At 41.1% G+C, this 19,243-nt stretch overlaps 1 protein-coding gene across 2 annotated transcripts in view; it reads right to left on the minus strand.

Moving 5' to 3' along the window:
* The window catches only part of LOC100554312 (cytochrome c oxidase assembly protein COX16 homolog, mitochondrial), a 75,676-nt gene extending 71,603 nt beyond the window's left edge, over positions 1–4,073 (minus strand). For both annotated transcript variants that reach the window (XM_008118153.2, XM_008118152.3), the window contains exon 1: positions 3,916–4,073. In XM_008118153.2, coding sequence (XP_008116360.1) covers positions 3,916–4,002 — 87 coding nt within the window. In that variant the 5' untranslated portion in view covers positions 4,003–4,073. The remainder of the gene's footprint in view (positions 1–3,915) is intronic.
* Between the last annotated feature and the right edge of the window lie 15,170 nt (positions 4,074–19,243).

Here is a 19,243-nt window from a genome sequence, read left to right on the forward strand (position 1 = left end):
TTATAGATCCAGTGATTAACAAAGAGAAATAATTACGTTGCCACAAGATATGTTATCTGCTCAAAATAATATATCTGCATTCAAGGTGACAGACAAGACTAGGGCAGCGCTTTCCAAACGGTGTGTTGTGACATGTTAGTATGTCAGCTGCATTTTGTAGGAGTGATGCGTGAACATCACAAGAAGTGAAATGTCGTTATCTTAAAAATCATATTTTTTAAAACACAAATGAGTTTTTCATGAGCTATGTTGTGTCCCCATACATTTCATTATTAGTTTATGTATGCATTGTATCTAAGAGGTCAGTTTAACCTCCAATTTGCTAGTAACACTGAATTACTGTTTTTAGAAATGATGCATATCTAAAAAGTGTGTCACCAACATAAAATGGTCAGAAAAGCCTGCTGTAGGGCACAGAACGTTTCAAAGTGCATGGGATATACACCTTGGAACCATGTGATGTTATGGTTTTCACTCTGCAAATTCAGACATTATCCCTTTTCTCTAACTAGTAACAGAGAAGACCAGTTTCAAATACAGTAAAACCCCACTCATCCGAGCCTCCGTGCAATCCGAGCGGGTGAACGGGGAGGGCCGCAAAGGCCCTTCCTGTTCACCTGCTCGCTGGCGTGCGTATTACTAGGTAGATAGCAAGCTATCTAGCAAAACGCACGGGGTGCTCGTCCCTTGGGAGGTGCCCCCTGCGTGTTGCTAGGTAGCTTGCTATCTATCTAGCAATACGCACGGCCGGCTCCTTCACCACGACGAAGGAGCCGAGGCATGAGCGGGCGGGTGAATGGGGAGAGCTTTTGCAGCCCTCCCCCTTCACCCGCTCAATGGCTGGCCCACACACCCGCCGAAGGGAGAAGTTTCCTCTCCGTTCGGCAGGTGCTTGGACCCAGAGAAGCGGCAAGTTCCCCTGGATCCAAATCGCGGCCATGGAGGCTTCCCCTCCGTTCGGCCGCAGCTTGGATTCAGGGGAGCTTGCAGCTCCTCTGGATCCAAACCGCATCTGAATGGAAAGGCTTCCCCTCCGGCCGCAGCTTGGATCCAGGGGAGCTTGCCGCTCCTCTGGATCCAAGCCGCGGCCGAACGGAGAGGAAGCCTGGTAATCTGAGTGATCCGGGTTGACCGAGCTGAGGTCTGCCCGTTTAACTCGGACTACCGGGGTTCTACTGTACTAACAAATCAGACAGGTTACAGTGCTCCAAATTAAAATGTCAGTCACTGACTATCTTCTTGGTCAGGGCTTCAGCCTTGTGTGTCATGAAATATGTAGAAATATGTGTGTATTCATTCAAAGATCAATCTGCAAATCTAGTAGTACCTTTGACACAGCTGTATAAAATCAATATTATCTGCTTTGAACTGGATTAAATGGCAGTGTAGACTCAGATAATTCAGTTCAAACTAGATGGTGTGGATTATCTGCCTTGATATTCTGGATTATCTGGCAGTCTAGAAGGGCCCATAGGGCCTTTCTACACAGCCCTATATCCCAGAATATCAAAACAGAAAATCCCACATTATCTGACTGTAGACTCAGATAAACCAGTTCAAAACAGATATTGTGGGATTTTCTGTGTGGAAGGGCCCTGAGAGAAAATACTTAGTAGCAGAAGCTTTCACAAACTTGCATCTGCATCATAAAATGCAATTACATGCATATTGTAAGTGACTGACTGTATCTTTCTCAGGGCCCTTCCACACAGCCATATAACCCAAAATACCAAGGCAGACAATTTCACAATAGCTAGATTGTCATAGTCCAGTTCAAAGCAGATGTGGGATTTTATTCAGCTGTGTGGAAGGGGCCTCAGCTTCAGAACAGACTTATAGAAGTGCTGTTAGTTTTTTTAAAATCATGTTTCATGCATATATAGATGCAAATACAAGAGTGTGGAGGGGGATGGAGACAGAGATAGTTGACTTCTGCTGTGTAACATTACAAAACAAGATTAAGAGCTTATAATTAATGCAATAGCTTTCTGGCACCACATTTATTTATTTATTTATTTATTTTCATCATTACTATCCCGCCCTTCTAACCCGAAGGGACTCAGGGTAGCTCACAATCTGGCAAAATTCAATGCCAATATACAATACAAAAAGATAAAACATGAGCAATTAAAACAATTAGATAATTTAACTAAATACAATAAATAGATTTAAAACCATACATTATAAAATACTTGAGCCATTCATCCACAAGACCTTGTACATAAACCTTAATCCGGACCGAGTCGAGCCAACACTCATCAAACGCCTGCTCACAAAGCCAAGACTTTACTTTTTTTCTAAAAATCAAAAGGGATGGAGCATGCCAGATATCACTGGGAAGGGAGTTCCACAGCCGAGGAGCCACCACTGAGAAGGCCCTGTCTCTCATCCCCACCAGCCGCACTTTAGCTACATTTGCAGCTAAACAGGAAACTGCAGTAAAAAAGCTGTCTTTTAGAATCATAGAGTTGGAAGAGACCTCATGGGCCATCCAGTCCAATCCCATTTTGCCAAGAAGCAGAAATATTGCATTCCAGGCATCTCCACCGATTGCCATCCAGCCTGTTTAAAAGCCACAAAAGAAGGCGCCTCCACCACACCCCAGGGCAGAGAGTTCCACTGCCGAACAGCTCTCACAATGAGGAAGTTCTTTCTGATGTTCAAGTGGAATCTCCTTTCCTGTATAGTTTGAAGCCATTGTTCCACGTCCTAGTCTCCAGGGCAGCAGAAAACATGCTTGCTCCTTCCTCCCTATGATTTTCCCTCACATATTTATACATGGCCATCATGTCACCTCTCAGCCTTCTTTTCTGAAGGCTAAACATGTCCAGCTCTTAGGCCACTCCTCATAGGGCTTGTTCTCCAGACCCTTGATCATTTTAGTCACCTTCCTCTGGACACATTCCAACTTGTCAACATCTCCCTTCAACTGCAGTGCCCAGAATTGGGCACAGTATTCCAAGTGTGGTTTGATCAAGGCAGAATAGAGGTAGCATGACATCCCTGGATCTAGACACTATACTCCTATTTATGCTTCAAGTCACTTGTTAACTTAATTTTCATATTGTGTGGACATCCTAGGCTAGTGGTTCTCAACCTGGGGTCTCCAGATGTTTTTGGCCTTCAACTCCAAGAAATCCTAACAGTTGGTAAACTGGCTGGGTTTTCTGGGAATTGTAGGGTAAAAACATCAGGGGCCCCTAAGTTGAGAACCACTGTCCTAGGCACACAGGGGGATATGCTGCAAGCAGGCCTGTAGCGAGGGGATGGTTTTAGGGGTTCAACCCCCCCCCCCCGAAATTTTTCAGGTTATAAAAAAAAATCTGGTTTACTCATGAATTTTAACTGGTTAACCAAATCCCCATGCTAAGTCTATGAGACGCAAAACATTAAGAGTCCCTCCAGGCACTATCTCAAGCAGATATTGACAGGTTTGTAGCGGGGAGGGGTGTGTGCTAGGGGTTCAACCCCCCCCCCCCCCCCGAAATTTTCAAAACCCCTCCCGAAATTTTTTTTCTGGCTACGGCCCTGGCTGCAAGTAACACAAAATCAATTCTAATATCTCAAACGTTTTTAAAGCCATCAGCCTGAGGCTGTTAGAAATGGTGGGAGTTGAAGTTCAAAACACCTGGAGGGCCCAACTTTGCCCATGCCTGCTGTATAGTGAGGAGAATGATCCGTTTTCCCTTCACTCTCTCACTCAGGTCAAAGAGCCCCATTGCCGCCTGTCAATCAAGCCCCAATCGAGCCGCACATCTCGCGAGACCTCTGCTTCGACCCCCTTACTCTCACAGGCCCTTCCCTAGCGCAGACAAATGCCATTGCCGTGCCACAGCGCCACCTGCCGCCGAATTATGGCTCCCTCCTCCCTTCCCATAAGGCTCGCTGCTCGTCGCCCTGCCCTCCCCTCCTCACCATCATCGGGACTCCGTATTTCAGCGTCTTGTTTTTCCGCAACGCTCTCATTCCGGCCGCGACGAGGCCTCTCTCGGGCTTCGCCATTCCAGAGAGGCGCAGAGACAGGTCGTTCTTCCAGCACTTCCGCGGTTCTACAAAAATAATCGTCCCCTGGAAAAACCTGGCCCGGAACAGGAACGTTCCGCTATGCGAACGGGTCGAGCGCTGCCAATCTTCGAAGGGATAACATATACAAACAATGTGTTGTTGAAGATTTTCATGGCCGGAATCACTGGGTTGCTGTGAGTTTTCAGGGCTGTATGGCCATGTTCCAGAAGCATTCTCTCCTGACGTTTCGCCTGCATCGATGGCAGGTATCCTCAGAGGATGTGAGGTCTGTTGGAAACTAGGCAAGTGGGGTTTATGTATCTATGGAATGTCCAGGGTGGGAGAAAGAACTCTTGTCTGCTTGAGGCAGGTGTGAATGTTGCAATAGGCCATCTTGATTAGCATTTAATAGCCTTTCAGCTTCAAGGTCTGGCTGCTTACTATGAGAAAATCCTTTGTTGGGAGGTGTTAGCTGGCCCTGATTGATTCATGTCTGGAATTCCTCTGTTTTCTGAATGTTCTTCTTTATTTACTGTCCTTATTTTAGAGTTTTTTAAATACTGGTAGCCAAATTTTGTTCATTTCCATAGTGTAAGTCTCAATAGTTTCCTCCTTTATATATAAACACCTCCCAACAAAGGATCCCCCCAGGCAGGAAGCAGCCAAGCCTTGAATCTGCAAGGCTGTTCAAATGCTAATCAAGGTGACCGATTGCAACATTCACACTTGCCTCAAACAGACAAGAGTTCTTTCTCCCACCCTGGACATTCCACAGATATGTAAACCTCACTTGCCTAGTTTCCAACAGACCTCACAAGCTTTGAGGATGCCAGCCATAGATGTGGGTGAAACCTCAGGAGAGAATGCTTCTGGAATATGGCCATACAGCCCGGAAAACTCACAGCAACCCAATCACTGTTTTGTGGATTTGGAATCTTGTAAGAAACCTTGGGCCTTTCCACACAGCCATATAACCTAGAATATCAAGGCAGGAAATCCTACAGTATCTGCTTTGAACTGGGTTATCTAAATCCACATTGCCATATATTCCAGTTCAAAGCAGAAAATGTGGGATTTTATTCAGCTGTGTGGAAGGGGCCTTTGTTGCCTAAAATTGCAGGGTGCTGCGCTCTTAGGAATATTGTGGTGGGCAAAAATTCATTCAGTGGAGCCACCTTAACTGTGGAGAAAGGCAAATTTTTAAAATACAAACATACAGGAGAAATACAAAGGGGGGCCTGGCATTGATTCTATATAATCTTAACTTTAATTCAGTGTTTGCTTGCTTGTTTTAACTTCTTTCATCCCTAGGGGACACTGATCAGTTGCTCATCATCATTATATTTATTTGTATCTGCTTTCCTCTCTAGATTAAAAATCAAAGTGACCCACAACCTTAAAAATAATACAATTTAAAACTAATTTTTTTAAAATAATATTATGGTTGGAGAATTAAGAGGGGAAAGGAACAACTCAAGCCTGAATTCTTCCTTGATGCCAAAATGACCAAACGTTCTCTGGACATGTCATGAGACAATTCAACTAATTAGAAAAGCCTATGCTTGGTAAAGTGGAAAACCGTAGGAACCTCACTCTAGGTGGTTAGATTCAATCAAAGAAACCATGGCCCTGAATTTGCAGGATCTGAGCATGGCAGTTGATGACTGATGACTTGAAGGTCTCTCATTCAGAGGTGGAAACTGACTTGATGGCAAGTGACATGACAAGCAGCATATTTGCTTTCGTATACACAGCACAAACACACATACTTAATCATTAGTTTCTTCAGTCTGCAGCCACATAATCCAGAATATCAAGGCAGAAAATCCCACAATATCTGCTTTGAACTGGGTTATCTGAGTCCACACTGCCATATATTCCAGTTCAAATCAGATAATGTGTGATTTTATTCAGCTGTGTGGAAGGGGCCCCAATGTTGAAATTGAGAACTTCATAGCAATACCATTTGGTCTAGCTTTAGGACTAGTTACTTCATCCCTCCCCCAAACAGGTAGGACTGTAACCTGGGCCATAGCCAGAAAAAAATTGGGCGGGGGGGGGGGGGGGGGGGGAAACCTTTTGGTTTTTTTTTTTAGTAAATCATGAAGAGTAGTTCCATAACTTAATTAATTGAACCCCTAACCCCCCCCCCCCCCCATTGATCAACATCTGTTATATTCTGTTTTTAAAAAAGAATTAAAAACAAAACAAAGACCACGGATAGGCTGGTATCAGAAAGAAAAGGTGTAAAAAGAAAGAAATGACATGCTGAAATGGGGGAGGAGGCTCTGTGAAAGAGTTATTTTTAAGACAGATTTCATCAGGTTGACTAAAACTTAGACCGGGTTGGGTGAGGATTTGTGTGGCTTGGCTAAACAGATTTGATTACCATATGGGTGTTCCTCCACTAGATGGCACATTCTTTGTATTGAATGTTAATACTGTATCTTTTCTTGCTTCTGTGTAACTTAACAGCCATAAAAAAATTTAAAATACTCAAGCAGGATCCTGGATTATACAAAGCTCTTCAGCAACCAGAAACAAGAATGCATGATGATTTACTACTTTTTGAACTTAAATTAACTTTTACCCAAAGCATACCAATCTGTACAGAATAAAGAAAACAAAGCACAGGATTTCTTTTGTTTGTTTACAGTAAGTGCAGAATCTCATTGTAGGCTATGAAGACTAATAATGGACCACCATGTAATGGCAACAAAGTTCATTAGCCAAGGCCAATAGAGAACAATTGCTTTTTAGGTATAGCTTTCTTTCACTTAGCTAATACATAGAAAATTAATCTGTTGAGGAAAAGAGTGTATATTGACAATATTTTTGCATACCCTCCAATATGCCACAGAGGAAAATCAGGACATATATGGCCAAGTAACATCAGACTGTAGTTAAGATTGCAAAAGATATGAAAGGAGATAAACACACAAACTAGGAGAGACTGTAGCAGTTTACTTTGATTGGAGCCTACAGAAAGGCCTCCCTCTCTCCCCTGCTAAGTTAATGGTGGGCAAACTAGTGCTACACTTTGAATTCAGTTTACAGCAATTGAAATAAACTAAGAAGAGGAAGGGAAGGGAAGCCATAGGGATGCTGTAGTGCCAATGAGGGGAAGGAAAGGATCTTAAGGGATCATGAAAGAGGTGTTAGAAAAAGACACAAGTAAAGTGCAAGGTATTTAATGGCAGAGGCAGTGGCTGGAAACAGACCCAAGAGGTGATCAGCCTACTGTGGTTTCTGCTCTTCAAAGGAGAAGAGGCAGCAGAAGGACTTCTACTTCCACAACTCTCCTAATTCATTGCCAACTCTTCTACTTCTCAGAGCAGCTCTTAAACATTTCCTGCCTGAACATGTTTAGTTGCCATGGGGCATTCAAATGGGGCAGCATATGGATCCATGTCAAAGGGTAATGTTGGAGCTGGGGGCTGGGTTGCCAGTGGCAGTGACTGTATTACCCCATTTCCACAAAGACTTGAAGGTCCTTGAGAGAACAAGTAAATAATATTGAGGTCCCAGAACCTTCTTTCACTGCAGTCTTAAAGAGCAAATGGTTCTGTTCTGTGTAGAGGGGTTAGCTGCCCAAAATGGGAATTGTAGATAATTTTTCCTGCATTTTTAGTGTCATAATAGCAACAGCAATGCAGGCATACTTCTGTGAGTTATGTTTCTAGTGGGTACAAGTAGAAGCCCCCATTACATTTTCATCCATTCACCCAATGTCTAGTACTGCACTGCAGAAAGGGATACATTTATTTATTTATTACATTTGTATGCTTCTTCCTCCCAAAGTGGGACCCAAAATTGTGCATACCTAGAACTCTTCTACTTGCTGCGTTTCCATTCTCTTGCTAACATTGATTGCCATTTTTTTCTTTGGATGGCTAAACTGTATTTTGAAAAGTACTAAATTACTTCAATGCTAGAAATCTGGAGATCGAAGGAAACTTTCCCTGGGGTGCAGAATTCTTATTTGGGAAGGGCAAATCCCCCCTCCCAATTCATCTATACCCCTGGTGGAGAATAAAGTAATGAATTCCTCTTTAGGAAATAACATTCCCAGTTCCAATTATAGACATATTAGGCACTTTTTGTGAGTGTGGATGCTGTCTATATGCATTGCATTGCATTTGTTGGAATGTATATTGGGGAGATGGGGTGAACTCAGGACAAGTGTTTTCTCAAACTGGTGAAACCTCCCACATCTTTTCTAAAGGGTTCCCTTTCACGAATGGCAAAACAGTGATGAAGAACTAACATCACCCTCTTTTCTGAGCAATAGAGTGAGAAATATTTAGCCTTTAATTAACCTATTTTTAAAGGAAGTAATAAACAGAGCTTTGTAAAAAAAAAGTCACATATGGTGATGACAAATGATCATGGGCTGCTCATCACTGTGGTGTCTCAACAGTGTTCATCTGTGCTTATCATGACAATCTTTCAATAAATGTCCACGCAGCATAATGAAGTCATTTGCTTGGGCAGGAGTGAATCATATTTTTTCACTCATTACATTTGGCCATTTAAGTGCTTAAAAATATGAATCTCCCCCTCTTTTCCTTCTCCGCAGAGGCTCTGCCTCAACAATCTCAATCATGTGTTGGCTGGGGGATTCAGAGAGTTGTGGTCCAAAATACTCCTCTGAAGCTTAATTTATATTTTGGTGAGTTTTGAAACCATGCAGTTAAATCTCCCTATGTGCCATAAAGAACATCTATATTTGGCTATACAAACTCACTGTGTGATTTGGGCAAGTCACACTTTCTCTGCCTCAGAGGAAGACTAAACAACCCCCTCTGAACAAATCTTCCCAAGAAAGCTTCATGATGACTTTGCTTTAGGGTCAGCATGACCCAGAAATGGCTTGAAGGCATGCAACAACAACAGTGCTCCCTTCAATAAAAATATATTTCCAGAACAGCTTACAAAATTAAAAACAGTAAAATGCAGTGCTACCACTAGCATTCTCAATAAACACAATGCTGAAGTAAAACAGAACATAAAAGTTGCTAAATAAACCCTAAAACTGTTAAGAACAGTCACAAAGGCTGATCTAACCTGGAAAATTTCATTAAAATCAGTTTTATAGTTTTAGAGATAACTGTGTTTTATCCCCTGTTAAATCTCTGGAACAGCCATAAGCACTAAAACACAGTGCTTTGAGTATTCATACTGGTCCAAAGGGTATGTGTAAAAAGAACAAGCCAGTTAGCCAGGAATAAACTTCTTAGAATACAACCCTCTCTTGTTTTGTTAACTTCTGGTTACATGTTCAACTGCATTGCACCAAGAGTAAAAGACTGCAGCCTGCCGTATATAAGACCTTCTTAAAGCAGATTATACAACTCTTGATTTGGATTTTGGCAGCAAGCCTAGTCCTATTGAACGCACTGGATTCAAAACTAGTCAACCCATGCCCAGATTAAGCTGCATATTGTCTTTTTTCAAGGTGATCTCTAAGTGCCTGGCATCAGAATAGTAAAAAACAAACAAAACAAAAAACATATTATGCATACAGTACAAATATCTACACTTTATTCTAAAGCTTTTAGAAGAACATCTATAACAAACAGTGAAATCTTTAGCTTACTTCCACAGTAGGAAGTTGTCTACACCAGAAATAAAATCCAAACCCATCTCTGTTTCGGTACCATGAAAACAAAGAACGTGCAACTGTTTTAACAGTGAAAGCACTTCTTTTAGGCTTCAATGCAATTTTTAAGAAGTCACTTCTTGCACCATAGTTTCCAGGAAAAGCATTGTTTTTGTACTGAGTCCATCTAAAGTAGAGTTGCATTGGGGACAGGATAGATTGGTGGGTGGCAAGTGCTGCCATTTTTCTTCAATGTATAGATAAAGGCCCTTGCCATTGAAAAGGAAAATAAACTGTTTTTAGTCTTCTTGAGGCCATTGAAGCATCACTGCTACCTTCCCAGCCAAACACTTCCCCTGCTTGTGAAATTGCTTGCTCTGATTGTTTTTGCACAATTACACAAGTATGAACTTGCCTGGTTAAAAAAAAGTATGATTGGAAAGAAGTCCAGTTCTATTTTGAGACTAGTATGAAATCAGGATATTGTTGAAGTGGCGTAATTGGAATGACTAAGTGATTTGTTGTTGCTGTTGTTATTGAAAAGATGACAGTTTCATCAAAATAGGTGAAAGACTTGCTCATGTTAGCATAATCATATTCATGAACACATGGAAGCAGGAGGCCATTCACACCCATACAGCTCAACTTCCAGACCTTGGGCAAGATTCCTTCTAAGATGCTCCCATTGCTCATTCACTTTTTATCTTCTTCAACAACTCCACACAATATAAGGAAAGGGCCAGCAACACAAGGTACAGTACTCCTCTTTCCAACGATACCAGCTTTGAGAGTAGATGCAAAAAAAGGGGTGGGAGTACATGAGAAAGTCATATTGGCAAGGAGCAGCACCAGCATAGTGGGCACATGTGTCACAGCTTAGAAAAGCAACTTGCCCTTACTCATTAATTGTTTAAGAATAATTTGTTCCCATTATTCATTGTAATAACAACAATGTTCACTCATTGTCTTATTTGTTGCACTGTTTGTTACTGTACTTCAGAGGTCCTCAAACTTTTTAAGCCAAGGGCCGGGTTCACAGTCCCTCAGACTGTTGGGGCGCCAGACTATAGTGAGAAAAAAACATGAATGATTTCCTATGCACACTGCACATATCTTATTTGTAGTGCAAAAAAAGAAAGAACAATACAATATGTAAAATGAAGAACTATTTTAACCAACATAAATTTACCAATATTTCAATGGGAAGTGTGGGCATGCTTTTAGCTGATAAGACAGTTAAGTTAATTAGGATTGCCTGCCATAGATGTGAGCAAAACATCAGGAGAGAATACTTCTGGAACATGGACATACAGCCTGGAAAACACACAACAACCCTGTGATTTCGACCATAAAAGCCAAGTATTTTATATTGTATTATTTTAAATTTAATTATTGTACTTTGTTAAATTAGCTAACTGTTTTAATTGCTTATGTTTTATCTTTTTGTATTGTATATTGGCATTGAATTTTGCCAGACTGTGAGCCGCCCTGAGTACCTTTGGGTGAGAAGGGCGGGATAGAAATAATAAATAAATAAATAAATAAATAAATTGACAACACAGTAATTAGGATTGCTGTTTTTGTGTGCCTACAAGTCACTTCAGACTTAGGGTGACCCTAAGTCTAAAGTTTAGGGCACGGGTTGGGCATATGACCTTGGATGACCACATCCAGCCCACGGGATGTAGTTTGGGGACTCCTGCTCTGCTTGATGTTAATAATGATAATGATCATCATCATCATTTAATTACTTATTAATCGCCCTCCATCCACGATGCTCTAGGCAATTTACAAGATAAAATTGTAAAGGATAAAAATACATACATACAAATATTGATAAAATTAACATAGATTAAAAGCTCTAGTAAAGAGCCAGATCTTGAGTGCTAGGGTAAAAGGCCCTAACGCATGGCTCTCATATAGGGCGGCAAGGCATTCCATAAGGCAGGGGCAGAAATAGAAAAAGCTCTAATAATAATAACAGCAATAAAACTTTATTTTTAACCTGCCCTCTCTCTCCATGGGGACTCAGGGCGGCTTCCAAAGTACAAATGGCAAACATTCAATGCCAGTGCAATTACATAATAAACAATTAAACAAACAATTAAATGTAAACAGATTAAACACTATTGGCTAAAACATGTGAATCAATCAAAAAATATCATACCCTGTTTCCCCTAAAATAAGACATCCCCAAAAAATAAGACCTAGTAGAGGTTTTGCTGAATTGCTAAATATAAGGCCTCCCCCAAAAGTAAGACCTAGCAAAGTTTTTGTTTGGAAGCATGCCCAGCGCCCACCAAACAAAACACCATAGCATGCAGGATTGGTAAATGTACATACCAGTTGTATATGGAAATAATGATAGTAACAAGAAATTATTGACAGAAGTCACAGTTTGTCTGGTTTGGTTATATTGGTTTGTGATGACGACTACTGTACAGTATAGAATAAATGTTCATTTTTTTGTTCAACAATAAATGTGAATTCTTCTTCATGGAAAAATAAGACATCCCCTGAAAATAGTACCTAGTAGGCTTGATCGATCCATGAAAAATTTGATTCTAAACTCGTTTCAAAACTAGAGGGGGGCAGCTTTTCGTTTCTGATGGTATTTCCGAATTTGGCCCCCCAAAAATTTCAAAATTAACGAAAATTCGTTATTTTCTAAATTAATACGTTAATGGCGGACGCGCATGCGCAATTCCCAAAAACAGCACAGAGGGAGAGGACTTTACAGGACTCTCCCACCCTCATTTTTTGAGTGATCTTCTTCAAACTTGGTACAGTGGTAGAACACATTTAACACTGATAGCTCACCAAAATTTGGAACGTTTCCCTTATCCTCTGATTTTTGGAGAATTTTCATAGCTTTTATAATAAACCATTTTTTAATAATTGCAGAAATCTGTTCCTGGTTTGAAAGTCTTATTTCCTGTTAAATTGGGTTGTCTTTACTGTGAAAGTCATTGTTCTACTTCAGAAACTTTGTTTTTGTGGCTGAAACTTTGTTAAATTGGTGTGTGTGTGATATATACTGTGTATATAATATATATATATAGTCCCTGCATAATGTGTGTGTGTGTGTGTGTGTATATAGGTAAAGGTAAAGGTATCCCTTGACGTTAAGTTCAGTCATGTCTGACTCTGGGGGTTGGTGCTCATCTCCATTTCTAAGCCCAAGAGCCAGTGTTGTCCATAGACACCTCCAAGGTCATGTGGCCGGCATGACTACATGGAGTGCCATTACCTTCCCAGAAACACCCAGAAAATGGGAATTCCAGACAGGAAACAATCAGGGCCAGCTAATACCTCCCAACAAAGGATTCCCCCAGGTAGGAAGCAGCCAGGCTTTGAAGCTGCAAGGCTATTCAATGCTAATCAAGGTGACCAATTGCAACATTCACACTTGCCTCCCACAGACAAGAGTTCTTTCTCCCACCCTGGACCTTCCACAGATATATAAACCCCACTTGCCTAGCTTCGCACAGACGTCAAAACCTCTATGTCTGCCACAGATGTGGGTGAAACGTCAGGAGAGAATGCTTCTGGCACATGGCCATAGAGCCCGGAATACATACCACAACAGTGTGATCCCGGCCATGAAAGCTTTCGACAACACAACCACAGTATCCATTCAAGTTCATGTAGCGTGGTATGGACTGGAGACCTGTATTGGGGGGAGGGAGGGTGCGAATCTGGGCCCCTGGGAGCAGCCGAGGACGGGCCTGGCCCACACCCCCTCGCATCCCGGGCCTCTTCCTCCTCACCGCCGGGCCCCTCTCAGGCTCTCCAGGCCTGAGCTGAGGCGAGGCGGCGGCGGCGGCCATTTCCCCCCTCCGTCTTCCTCCTCCTCCTCGGCCTCCTTCCCCCTCGCCCCCTCCCATTGGCTGAGCCTCCCATTGGCTGAGGGGCAAAAGGAAAGGAGTTTGGGTGATTTGCAAAAGCTTTTTTTTCCTAACGAAAAAAACGAAGAAATAAGAAAAAACGGCCTCTCGCGATTCGAAACCGCGATATCCAGACGTGTGGACAACCAAGGTTCTATATTGCTTCAAAACAAACGAAAATAACGAATTAATAACGGGTAACGGGAAAATCGAATTATTTGAGCAAGCCTAGTACCTAGAGCATCTTTGGGAGTAAAAAATAATATAAGACACTGTCTTATTTTCGGGGAAACACGGTATAAAACAAATTACACAATTAAAATGTATATAAAATATAGATCTTCCATATTTATTTTTTCTTCCATAAATTAGAATTACCTGTTGTCAGCATCGTCAACAAAGCAGAGTTGGTGGTAGTCTACTTTTCTTCCTCTCCATAAACAAATGTACACAGATGAGTTTTCCGTTGTTTCTTAAAAGAGAGAAGTGACGGGGTCATTCTAATTTCTTTAGAAATTTCTAAATGCCTTTTAAAGTAACTTTTTAAATGACTTGAAACAGTGATTCGTTTTACTAATAGATTAACTTTCCTCTCAGTTACAGTATTTTTAAATATGTAATTTTGTTTCTCATGTAATCTATTCAAAGAGGGCTGTTTGTGTGTGATGCTAATGATTTGCCATCACTTCCTTGCCAAGCCATGAGCCTTGGAAGGTGCCTGAGAATGCTGAGTACTTAATCCCAGCCCTGCAGTCATTGACATCGGCCTCAACTCTGTTCTTACCTACAACTGCCCGGCACTCTGGATGAAACAACTGATCAGAGTACAGTTTATTATGAATGTTATTTAAAGAGATATTCCCTCTAAAAATTTTCTTTTGACTAAGAGAGGATGTTCCCCTAAGCGTTAATGTACTGTCAATCAAGAAGATTTCAGGAATATGATGTTTCAATGGCTCGTTCTGCTATAGAGGGAGTGCTTATGTAAATGGTGTCAACAAAAGCCCTGTATGGGCATGTTGTCCTTTTCACATTTCCTTCTGTTTTGCTTGTTTTTTAAATGGTTGTGTTGAATTGACATAGAATATGCCTGCAATTGCACCATCTTCATGTAAAGCTTGTCAGACTTTAGATGAGATCCTAAACCTGAGTCCGCAGTTGGAACTTTTCCACAGCTCCATGCCCACTGCAACAGCTTCCCTGACCAGCTATTCCAAGGCTAATGGCTAATGGAGAATGATCAGAGAAATCTCTAGCTGTGACAAAGAGCCAAAGATTTCTGATCACTTCTTCCATTATGGTCTCAGCGGATATCATCAGTTTGTGTCTGGCTATAGGTCATAGCTAGCTACTTCTCTGATGTCGTGCATGGAATGGTCATGTAGAGAGACTATCACAGCAAAACCACAAGCCAGAGAGCGGCTTTGATCATTGTGCAGGATGGAAGAGAATACCAATGGCCACAACAAAAAGAACAAAACACAATACCTTACTATTTGGTATGACATTAACAGGATGTTGACCACAGGGTGTATCTTACCACTCAAGATCAGAACTGAAACCAACCAGCTGATGAATGTTCAAATTTTTCCTATGCGCTACTACATTATTTATGTATTTGTATGTCAAAGAAAAGACAGTACAGCCTGAAGCAACATTGCACTGCCCCAGATCTAGATATAATTAGTCCACCAATACACACCTGATCACAAGTAAGCCTCTGGGAGGAAGTCATGAGATTTATATAATGGGGTTGAGAGCTAAATAAATCCCACTGTACCTTGATGGCTTTCCATGAAGTGAACACCACACAAACAGCAAGAAGACGAGGTTACCAAGAGTGTGTGAAAACCACAAATATCAGAATTCTAGTCCTCAATATTTTTCAGTGTTACACTCTAAGGAATGTTAGATATTAGAGACAAGAGGAAGCATTAACTTGGGCTTGAATTCTTATTTGGGACGGGGCAATGTCCTCATTATCCTTCCACCACAACTACGTACTTTCAAATGCTTAAATACGCCATGCTATACAAATTCCTTGTGCAACAAAACTCTGTAAAGATTTTTTATCCTGTCAGAAGCAACTTGAGAACATACTGGCAAGTTGCTTCTGGTGCAAGAGAATTGGCTGTTTATAAAGACATTTCCCAGGGGACGCCCAGATATATTACTATCTTACTGGGAGGCTTCTCTCATGTTCCCCCAAGCTAGAGCTTACAGATGAGAACTCACCCCATCTTGTGGATTTGAACCTGCAACCTTCAGGTCAGTAACCCAACCTTAAGGTCAGCAGTCCCACCAGCCCAATGATTTAACCCATTGTGGCACTGTGGTTCTTCTGTAAAGATGAAAGCTCTGTAATGGAACAAACACTGATACATCAGCACAGCGACATACCTAAATATGTAGTATACAGAATTATATCTGGAAATAATAAGAAAAAGCCTTTGCGCTTAGGAGAATCCACCCGCTCTATAGCAGAATGAGCCTTCCAAAATCTGACAGAATTTGGAATAACATTAAGGAAGCACAACTAAAAATATGTTGTAAAATATTGTATGTGTTGATTCAATTGTAAGTTTCATTGTTTTCAATAGGGCTTACCCATAAGTGTAGACTATATGTTGACTCAATAGTAAGCTAAGGTGCACTGTTTTCAGCAAGGTCTACCTACAAGTAAATATAACTGCTTGGCCCAATTTGTTGAACAAATTGATTTATTTCAGTTTCAGTGGTGAACGTATATGTTTAGGTTTAGTGTCATAGACAGAACGCCACCAAATAAAGTTCAACACAGTTTATTAAAGTTACAGAACTAAAAAATGCCCGTAAGAAACAAAGGACTAGGCAAACACTTGCCTTCAATGTGAAAAGATACAAAAAGACTCCGCTGGTACTAAAAACAGTTCAAAAGATAAACCGGATTAAACAGGAGTTTAATCCGGGTTAAATCAAAAATGCTTACTTCAGCCTGGCAATTTAAACAAACAAAAGTTGATAAACAAAGATTCAATGTAACACAAATAACTGGCAGCAGATTCCTCTCTGCTACTCAAAAGCTACAATTGAGTAACTAAGGTTGTTACTCCTCTGTGCAACGAGCGAAATCCGGGTCCAGGCACATCAATCAGGGTAGCAACGGTCAGCAGGGTCCCAATCCGGTCCAAGGTCGAAAGCCAGGTACAGACGTCTTTAGTTCACAAGTTCCACCGATAGCCACAGAAGGGATAGTCCGAGGTCGTAGTCAGTCAGTCAGTCCAGCGTCAATCCAGAGTAGGCAATTAATGTCCGTCAAAAAGACGACGGAGGTCCAAGCTATCAAGATTAAACACAAGTTGCACAGAAAAAGCCCACACAGTTCCTCCCGCCGTCTATGCCCAGTGTCCTTGGTAACTTACGTATTCAGCAAACGAATCACACCCGTCTTCAGGAAGTTCCCCAACAAGAGCCCAAGCGTTCGTCCAGATTACCTTGCCCAACGCAATTAGCCATTGATTCTAGACCCCATTTTATGCCAGTTCATAACTCCTCATCGCTGTCAGCTGCTATCCTAATTCCAGGTGCCTCATCATCATCATCCTCATCAGAGCTAAAACACCTTTGACTACGCCCCACAGCATCCCCAGCTGTGGATCCCGTTCCATCCCTCCAGCCCGTCCACAGGTCCGATCCTGCAACCCGCCAGTCGCCTCCCATGCTATCATTGCCGGTGACACCCAAATCCTCCCTCACACGAGTCCATTCCATGTCATCCTCCTCTGAGCTAACCATCTCTTCCTCCATTCCCTCGGTAAAACCCTCAAAGGAGTCTTCGTCTGTTGGTTCTGCAAATAAGTCCCGGAGCCGTTTCCTTTCGCGCTCCTCAAGAGAGTCTGACTCTCGAGGAGTCTTACGACCTCGTCTCCTGGTATCGGAGCCAGAAGGCTCAACCATAACATTTAGTCCTTAGATCAATTTAATCTGTTTTTGAATGTCTTGGTCACTGCTACTGAATTGCCTCTTCCCTTGTTTATCAAAAGCTGTCTTCTCTTTCTATGCTTGAAGGATTTAAATTGAAGAATGTTCACTTAGAAGCAGATATTGGGCACTGGCAAGAGTTCAGCATTCTGTGGCAATATGTATTTACAGAATTTATACTTCTGAGAGTTGGTGAGATTAAGGGCAGTGCTTCAGTTTTCTAAACAAACCTGAGAAGGTGGTTTATAATGCTAGGAATTGAAAAATGAAATGTGACATTGATCAGAAACCATCAAATTATCTCAGAAACTGATTTCACTATAATGGGTGGCTGAACTAATTTGAAATATAAACACAGTTGCAGAGGAAGAAAACAAATGACATAACAGGCCACAAAGGGACATAACTAAAATTGAGATGGTGTTTATTCCTGAGCAAAAGAAAATCTGGAACTGTAACACAAGCCCCAATGTGTTATGTCAAGCGAGGGCATAATAATTTAAAGGCTTTAAAAAAAAACTTGCTGAAATATTTCCTAAATGTTCTATCAAAAAGATGTCTTTTCCAGAGTTCTTGATTTCCAAACTGCTTACTCACTTGGCCTATTGGATTTTCAGTCAATTTCTGAAAATCAAAAGAGTTTGATACAATAGAAACACCTACAATAAATGTAATGATGAGTCAAATGCAAAGAGAAAGAGGTATATCATTTCAAGCAATCCATTTTGCTGCCTGATGCAAAGACCAGGGTATCACCTGTTACTGTTCCATACTGGTCTGGTTGTTTAGTCTAAGAATGATCAAATAAGTGTGTAATGTTTTTGTTGTCTTTGCATTAATTTCAGTGTGTTTAATGTTTAAACTTTAAACATTATATAATTGTTTTTACATAGCTTTATATAATTTGTAATCTGTATTATTTTAAAAATATGTTTTTAATATATTGTTAGCTGCCTTGGACCCCATTATTGGGAGAAAGCTGGATTTAAATGAATGTATCATCATCAAATCTCAGAGATGGGAAGAACTAGAAGGGTTATATAGTCCAACTTCCAGCCATGCAGAAATACACAACCAAAATACTCTTGAAAGTGCCCTCCAACCCCTGGTTAAAGACTTCCAAAGATGGAGAGTCTTCACCTGCTGCAGTCTATTCACTATCATTTAGTTCTTGCAGTATAGCATTTATTTGTAACGTTTTAGGTGGAATTTCTTGCAATTTGAATTGATTGGTTCAACTCTCAATCATTCTTCAGCACCGGGGAGGAGTCAAAATCCTCTGTTACACCTAATAAAGAAGGGTCACATAGGAAATGTAGGCTAGGAAATAGCTTTGCTGCTATTTGCTGCATAAGCTGCCTGGGGTGCAAAATAGTGCCCCTTATATAAAATGACGAAATCCAGATTTATTTTTGGTATTTTAAAAATATTTTCAAGCCATGGATAGTGGATACAGAATCTGTGGATACAGAATCCATAGATATGGAGGGCCAATTATAATGGTTGGAAACTTTTGTCCTTCCAGATATTTCAGACTACAATTCCCACAGCCCTTTAACATTGGGCCAGCTGAATGGGACTGATGGAAGCAGTTGGCTAAAACATAATGGAGAGCCAAACGTTCTCTATCTCTAGTTTAAAGAACGAAGAAACCTGTAAATTCAGGTTAAAGAATGAAGTGGTTCACAAAAGAAATATCTATGAAGTTTCAGTCTAAGATGAAAGTATTTCAAGGTCTAGCAGGGGCAGTATTGGAAAAATTCCATCTATATTTAGATATACACAGTAA

Source organism: Anolis carolinensis, chromosome 1, assembly GCF_035594765.1.
Source record: "Anolis carolinensis isolate JA03-04 chromosome 1, rAnoCar3.1.pri, whole genome shotgun sequence".
In the NCBI taxonomy this organism is placed as follows: domain Eukaryota; kingdom Metazoa; phylum Chordata; class Lepidosauria; order Squamata; family Dactyloidae; genus Anolis; species Anolis carolinensis.